An 8,653-nucleotide genomic window follows, 5' to 3' on the forward strand; every position below is an offset into this window, starting at 1 on the left:
AGATGAGGAAGTGATGAGATATTGATGGATTCGGACCAGTTGATTTATGGACTGTTTAGTGAAGTGTGACTTTTTGCGAGGAACCGTTGATTATGTGGTAGGGACAAGTTTATTTGCATTGATGGTTAGAAATGGGCGTACAGTTTTCTTCTAGTCTTTATTGGGCTTTATGAGAGTGGTTTTGCACACTGTGATTTACTCATGTTTGCTGTAACATTCACTTCCTCCCCCCAAACAGGCCACACGCACAATAATGCCTGCAGGAACAAAACAACTAGTGCTTTCTCTCATCACTTTTTTTTTTTTTTCATTTTTTTTCTCTCTCTCTCTCTCTCTGAACTATTTGCCAGAAAGCAAACGTAAAGGTGACGCCTCAGTAATCCATCAATTTCATTTTCAATCACTCTAATCTCGTAGTAGTAGTAGTACTACTACTACTACCAACAAAACAAGTCTCTCTTACTCCTCTCTTCAATTGAATGATCTTCTTGAATTCCAAATTCATTCCTCAAAACCCACATTTTGCTTTCCATTATAGCCCTTGTAGGCCTTTTCTTTTGAACCCTTTATAGGCCATTTTTAACATTTTTTTTTATATTTTTTTATTGGTCCCCAAAGGCCAAAGCCAAAGCCAAAGCCAAAACTCTTCCATTCTTTTTCTTTTTTTCAAATTGAAAACCAGAAGAATGAGAGACAGAGGCAAAGCAGTGGAAGACATGGAAGTATACTACTCGACCTCTTCTCATGACTTGCCATGCAAGAAACACCCTTCTTCTTCTTCCGTCGGAATCTGTGCTTACTGCCTTAAAGATCGGCTGATCAAGCTCGTGTGTTCAGATTGCGGCGAACAGCGTCTCTCCTCCTGCTCCTGCTCCGAGATCTCCTCCAACCGAAACTCCTGCACCGTCGAGATCGGAAGCGTCGGCAGAGGGGCGTTCCTCATCGAAAACGAAAACACCGCCACTAGGTCCAGCAGAGCGCAGACCCATAAAACAGAAAACAATAACAATCACCACAACAGCTACAACAACAACTACGAAGACGACGATCTGTTTCTCCGGAGAAGCAACAGCAGCTGTGTGGAGATCAAGAGATCACGAAACGGTGGGTTCTGGAGATTCGGCAAGTTGTTCAGAAAGAAGAAGGAAATAATCAAGGACGCGCTGGGGAATTACAGCACTAACAGAAGCGTTTCCGGGTTCGATCATGAGATCAAGAGCGAGATGTGGCTCGTTGATCACGTGGGTGTTTCTAGATCGAGATCTCTCTGTAGTTTCCGAGGCGGCGGTGGCGGTGGCGGTGGAGGTTGGCTTGGGTCCGACGACGGCGCGAGGAGCTCGATCTCCGGCGCGAGGAGCTCGAGCGTGACGGCGTGTATGGTTCTGGACTCGGGAAGGAGAAGCGGGTTCAGCGAAACCGAGCCGAGGAAGAGTGGATTCGACGGCGGTGAAATTAATAATAATACTAACAAGAGAGAATATTATTGTTATTCTGATGTGGGTTTGGTGTCTGATCAATTCAGCAATGGTGGAGGGAACAGAAGGGTCTTCTCTCTAAAGGAGAGCGATTATTTCAGTGGAATGGATGAGTCGGGTTTCATTGATTTGAAACTCGACTACTCGGCGGAGTCGAAGGCCGTACCGGATCATCAGTTTTGCTCTAGTTCAGAGTCTGCTTTTGGAAGCATGAGGGCTAGTACTAATAGTGAGTTTTTCAATGGAGGGAATAGTTATAATGAGAGTGAAAATGGGGTTTTTAATAGAGGTGGTTCTTGTAGGATTACGGTCAATGATAGAGGGTTGAAGAAAGGGAGGAAGAGCTTGAAGGGTTGGAAATGGATTTTCAGGCAGCATTTGGGAACTAGTCATGGAGTGAAGAAGGATGGAGATCTTATGTTTAAAACATGAGGGGGTAAATTAAAAAAAGAAAAAAAAGAGATGGTAGTAGATATATTAATAATGAAAGAAACAAGTTTGTTTGATTTTTAGCATACGACAATGAACAATTACAATGTGTTTGTTATGATCTTGTGTTTTTTTTTTTCCACACTTACATTTGTAGCAAACTAGTAGTTCACACTTCACTTTGGCTTATATTAGTCTCTACTCTTTTGTATTTACATGTTGAATGAGTCATTTTAGAGAGAAAGAATAGATCATAATAGCTGGTTTGTGCTAACTTTAGTGGCAGAAAAAAACGGAAGGAAATGGTATTTTGCAATTTGCACCTTTGTATATGCTCAATTGCTCATTCATGAGGTTTCTTTATTTTGAATCGGCAAATGCAAGCCGTTTTATTTGTTTTAGGTGTTTTGGGATACAATTCAGAGTAGGGTAAGCATTAAAGCATTGTATTTAATGGTGTATCATTTAAAAGTCATCTAGTCATGATTAGACCACGTTAAATCTTTAATATTTAAAGCTCATTTATATCGTGAATTTAAGTTTTTAATTTAAATGAAATTATGTAAAAATAGAATTATTATGACAAAAAAAATTATATGTAATTTTTTGTAAGATAAAATATTATAAAAAAAATTAGAGTTGTGATTGAATCGCAAAATAAATGAGGCTTGGACCCCAACTTGTACAATTAATAAAGTGATGAAATTTGAGAGAATGGGTTGATGGGACATTTGGGATTGAGAAGCTTAAAGATGAGCTGAGTCGGCCTCTTAATAAAGCAAATTCTTAACCATAATGTTGCTAAAACTCATCTTCTCAACTAGATCGTGATAGCGTGTATTAATGCAATTCTCTTTGCTTTTAAATGTAATTGGTTATATAAATGATCATTATTGTTCTTATCCTCTATTAGGAAGGAAAATATTTTGATCAATTAATTATTTGATGGGACATTTTAATTCTTTATACATTGTTTTACTTCCAAAGTACCTTGCAAAGTCTAGACGTTTATACATTTGCTAGTTGTCTTCTTGGCAGGATTAATACAAAACTTCAATATAATGCTAAAAAGATAGAATTTGTGTATCATCCCATAATACTTTCGCAGAATATAGTCCTTTTTGCTTTAACAAAGTGAACAAAAAAAATCAAATCTTTTGCCAAAAAAAAAAAGTGAAAAACAAATAAAGCGGGGTTTGGTGATGATTTACTTGTATGGTTGTACAAGGGTTTTGGAATTGAGGAAAGATTATTCGCCATAGCTATTTGCATGACTTTGATCTTTCAAATGAGCCAAAACAAACTACACACATACCAAGGTCGTCCAATTGAAGAAGCAACGTCACAAAAGGGTACAGTCTAGCGTCAACATTTGTTGTCTTTCACAAAATGAAGAAAACAATTGCCATGCCTAGCCAACAAATTATTAAAAGGACTTTCTTGCCACAAAAATTTTGTTTATATCTAGACCCTATTCATTTCGTTGATTCGAATTTAAAATTTGAGTTTTTTTACAGTAAAAAACTTTTACAAACAATCACATTTAATTTTTTTGTTACAATAAAAAGCTCTCACATAAAATCACATCTCAACTCAAATTTTAAACTCAAATCAACGAAGTGAACGAGACTCTAATCTAACGATACTAAATGAGAGACTAGGGTATAGTCCCGTACGTTTTGTGCATTTGAACGTCAGATCAATATAAAAATACAAAAAGAAAGTACTCAAATCTAATAAAATCTCGTAGGGTTATATTTGTGTGCTTAATTGATCTTACACTTTCACACAAAAAAAAAAAAAAAATCAAGCCCTTGTACTATAACCTTTCTTTAGAACATATGAAGTCGAACAACACTCAAATGTAAACAAAATTTCGATATATAGACTAGAATTGCATAGTAGGATATGATTTCTATATTTTTAATTTTATGCTACCAAAGAACTCTTATACTAATCCTTTCTTAAACTTTCCTCCACATGAAGTTCAAAATCTTTAGATTTAAGTCACAATCTCTCCCACTTCCAATAAAAAAGGCCTATAGTCCTACATATTTCCTAATTTTTAGGGTCCATTTAAAGTAAGAATTCGTACCATAATTCAAATAATAATTCATGACTCATTATAATTTTTTTTCTCATAAAAAATGTACATAATTTAAAAATAATTTTAAATCACAATTTTAAATCCACAAAAAATGTACACTAAGAAGACGTTTAGTTGAAGGATTCAAACTATGTGATTTGAACCATTTTTGATTTACGTGTATTTTTTATGAGAAAAAATACTGTAGTAAACTATGAATCATAATTCAAATCAGGGAACGAATCTTTCTACTAAACATCTTCTAAAATATTTGCCTCGAGCCAAAACACAGCAAGCAAAAGAGAAGCATCATTTTCTACAGGTTTTTTTCTTTTTTCTTTTTAAAAAAGGCGTGTTGGCCAAGTAGACAGGTATACGTAACAATCAAGTTTGGCATGTTGTCTCGTTTGCCAAATGTCCCTATTTTGGCGCGAGTGAATTAAAATAATATAATAATAATAATAATAATAATAATAGTATGTGTCTGTCTTTAGTATTTTTACTTTTCTTTTCTTTGTTTTGGGGCACTGCTCTTCTGTGTCTTTACTTCTTTATCTTTTAACTCTTTAGCATAGATTCTGCTGACCCGATCAGGCTCATATTGCCTTCCTTCTTTCCCTTTCTTCTCCTCGTTTTTAAGTAACTGCTGATCAGATCAGCATGCCATGATCGACACAACAACTAGGAGAGGAAGTGGATCATAAATCATGTTTCATCTCTTCTGTGGTATATGTTTTGCCTTTTGGGGTAACTTATAGCACTGCTTTTAAAACCTTCTACAGTGACGACTCTCCAGAGCTCAAAATGGCAGTGGAGCATTGAAAGTGAAACTGTACTGATCGGCCGATCGTGTCAAGCGTGAAGTTTGAACCACCCACGTCCCAGCTACCTTGTGAATTTTCCTTTTCTGTGGCATGGTACTTCCAAGGCTTGAAATCGGATTCTTTCTTTTTTGAGAAATAAAAAGGAGATTTCAACGGCACGACCAAAAAAAAAAAGAAAAAAGAAAAAAAACTATGGTTAGATATCCGTTAATTACGGGGTTGACTACTAAAAAATAGTCATTCTATTAAAATAAAAAAAATCGACCATTTGTTTAAAAAATAAAAAATTTAGGTATTAATTAAAAAGGTCCGTTAGGAATTTAATTTTCGTCATCAATGTTGGTTTGCAAGTATATGTTCATATTTCTAAAAATTTAACAATTATTAATCTGTAAATATATCTTTTAATTTTCCAAGTTTACAAAAATATCACGTTCCCTTCAAAAAAAAAAAAAAAAAAAAAATCATCTTCCCATGATGGTGCCAAGAATTCTTCTCCCTGACACATTAACCCTCCCTTATTTGTAATGAGAAATATTGAATTAAGGAATATGAGGTCAAATATCTCAAGGGGAATAATTGAATCCTGGAATGTTTGTTTTAATATTTTTTCTGTTCCATCTTTTATGAGGAAGCCGCAAAAAAACAGTCACATATTTGAAGCGGTGAGAATTGACCTATTTAATTAGCTGATCAATCTTCAATTTTTGGGCAGAGAAGCTGTTTAATCTCAAACCTATGGGAGATTGGAGATCCATTTTGCTCAATATAGAATTGTTAGTTAACTACCTTTAACAAAAAATTAATGTTGGTTAACTACTGTTGTAGGAAAAAATATGCGATGCCACGTCGGTACAAGAGGCCTTCATGAGGCCGACCATTCCAAGGAGGAGAGGCCTCCAAGAGGCCAACCCTTCTAAGGAGGAGAGGCCTTCGTGAGACCGACCCCTCCAAGGAGGAGAGGCATCCATGAAGAAGGTTCTTAAACCTACCAAGAGCCCTAAGGGGCATCCGAACGGCCAACGCCTCCAAGGAGGAGAGGCATCCATGAGGCCGACCCCTCCAAGGAGGAGAGGCATCCATGAGGCCGACCCCTCCAAGGAGGAGAAACCTCCATGAAGAAGGTTCTAAAACCTGTCAAGAATCCAAAGGGGCATCCGAACGGCCAACACCTCCAAGGAGGAGAGGCCTCCATGAAGAAGGTTCTTAAACCTGCCAAGAACCCCAAGGGGAATCCGAACGGCCGACGCCTCCAAGGAGAAGAGGCCTCCACGAGGCCGACTCCTCCAAGGAGGAGAGGCCTCCATGAGGCCGACCCCTCCAAGGAGGAGAGGCCTCCATGAAGAAGGTTTTTAACCCTGCCAAGAGCCCAAGGGGCATCCGAACGGCCGACGCCTCTAAGGAGGAGAGGCCTCCAGACGGCCGACCCTTCCAAGGAGGAGAGGCCTCCAGACGGCTGACTCTTCCAAGGAAGAGAGGCCTCATAGGAAGTTGACCGTATAAACATGAATCCACATCTCCAGAAAGGCCCCTGAGTGGACAAAGGAGTTACGTTTGGGTTTGAAGAATGTCAGTAATGTAGGCATTAATTACAAGCCCATAAATCATCATTTAATAGACGGTGGAGGATTAAAGGGGGATATGCATAGCTGCAATAGTAGACAAATTGGATGAGTGAACAGTGAAAAAGGTGGTGACAGGCTATGGGTTCTGGGTTCATAGGCTAGTAGGCTACTCAAGTGGATGGGCCTACTAAGAAAAACCACCCATGAAGTAATCTCTGGGCTATAAAAGGGGTAAGGCCCCGAATGAAAGGGATATCTCTCTCTCGGATTCTCCATCTTTCTTCCTCACTCTACATGTAATTAGAAAATATGAAAGATATATGCAAAAACACAGTGGATGTAACTCTTTATTAACAGAGTGAACCACTATAAATTTCGTGCATGCCCTTTCATTCAAGCATTACACTCATATTACTTTCACCACAAAGCTTATTCAAACACTTCACAAGCATTATTTTCAGTATATAACCAGTATTAGGCCGGTAACCCTACGGGATATCAAGGGGTGACTCGGCGTGATCCTGTTGACGAAATTTCACCGTCGATAACTACCTTGCTAATGCAAACAGGTGGACGGATATAGATATTTATTCTTAACTTAGAAGAGCTTGTGTTCAAGCAACTCCTAAGATTTCACGAAAGGAAACACTACCATGTTATTCCCTCATCTTTTTTCTTTAGAGGAAAAAAAAGGAATATTTATATATTTATACCATGTGTTTTAAGTTTACTAAAAAATCATATTTTTAAATTTTGATTTCATCATATGTATACCTTCAAATTATATTTTATACTCAAATTTATACATTTTTAGTATTAATCCTTAATTTTAAGCATAAAATACCTAAAAGTGCCCTTAAAAAAATAGAAAAAGAAAAAAAAACTAAAAAAAAACTTTAAACTTACGGTTTTAACCTTCAAAAGATCCAAAATACTATTAAAATAGGGTTTTTTTTGTTTTTTTAATTTTAATTTTTTGTAATATTGAAAAGCTTTAGTTTTATAGTTTGGTCATTTAAAGGTCAAAATTAATTATTGACCAAGATAAGGGATATATTTGTATATTAAATCTAATTTGAATGTATACATTTGATGAGATAAAAAACTGAAGGTCTAAATTTTGAATAAACCTAAAACGTAGGGTATAAAAATGTAAATATCCAAAAAAAAATGTTGGTTATGGTTTGGGTTCCAAGAAGTATTTTTTATACCGGTGCCTTTTAATATAGATAGATGTGCAAAATTTAACATGTAGATTTTTTTGTTTTATTTTTTTAAAATATAATGTTGGATCTAGAACAACAAATTTTGATAAGACACAATAGGTCGGTCAGTCAGTGGACCATAATGTGTTGCATCGGACCCGACTGTCCTAACATGAATCCCCGAGTCCGATTGGGTTATATTTCAACTTTGAAAGTCTATTGAGGCTGGGTCAGCCCAACCCAACCCAATCACCCTTTTAATTTCTTTTTTTGAATGCCTTATAAACTTGAGATATTATTTTTAAAGTTGGATTGACTTTTGTCACGAGTACTAAAACTACTACAAAATAAACCATAGTGACTGTAATGACCGAAAAAATTCTAGAATTAAATAATGTAAATTTATTTATTTAAGTCAAGAATTTTTTTTTGAGAATATCATGTCATATTTTGTGACTGAAGGATTTATGGAATTAATATCAGTGTTCCTAAATTCTGTAGCAAATTTTATGATTAATTCATAAATTACAAGCAAGTAAATTCAGTCGATAAATTCTTACCACAATTAAGGCGGAATAATTCTACAGTTTGAGAATTTAATCTCAGAAATCTCCCAGTACAGTACAATGTTAGCAGTGTATAGAGAAACGCTTTGACATTCAAAGAGAAAACCCTTAATTTCTAAACAGATAAGGGAAATTATAAGGGTAAAGCTTTTAGTAGAAAGATAAAGATATAGTATGAGCTCGGGAGTTGATACTGTTAGAAATGATGTCATTCCCGGGATATTGTACAGAAAAAGTTAAGATTATAATTTATGCAGTCTATAAATGTTTTCAAGACTGGAACAGTTTGAAATATTACAGCATTAAGAGCTTAATTCGATCTTGAATTATTCATGGATTAGTATCAGACTATAAATAAACAGCAGAAAAGGAACCGTCAGAAACAAAAATTTCTTATCGGCTAAGCTAATTCCCTACAGTCGATATAAATCTTGACTGCTTTATAGAGAACCTTAAGAGATAAGCTTAAGGAAGTAATGATGAGCTTGTATTTATGAGGGGGA

The 8,653-nt window shown here is 36.0% G+C and overlaps 1 protein-coding gene across 1 annotated transcript; it reads left to right on the plus strand.

Annotated features, from left to right (window-relative positions):
* The first annotated feature begins 204 nt into the window (after window positions 1-204).
* On the plus strand, window positions 205-2,201 carry LOC21409200. Its single transcript, XM_010093393.2, has one exon. The coding sequence runs from the start codon at window positions 687-689 to the stop codon at window positions 1,905-1,907; it is 1,221 nt and encodes a 406-aa protein (XP_010091695.1). The 5' UTR covers window positions 205-686; the 3' UTR covers window positions 1,908-2,201.
* Window positions 2,202-8,653: the final 6,452 nt, after the last annotated feature.

Source organism: Morus notabilis, unplaced genomic scaffold (genome assembly GCF_000414095.1).
Source record: "Morus notabilis unplaced genomic scaffold, ASM41409v2 Scaffold73, whole genome shotgun sequence".
Classification (NCBI taxonomy): Eukaryota; Viridiplantae; Streptophyta; class Magnoliopsida; order Rosales; family Moraceae; genus Morus; species Morus notabilis.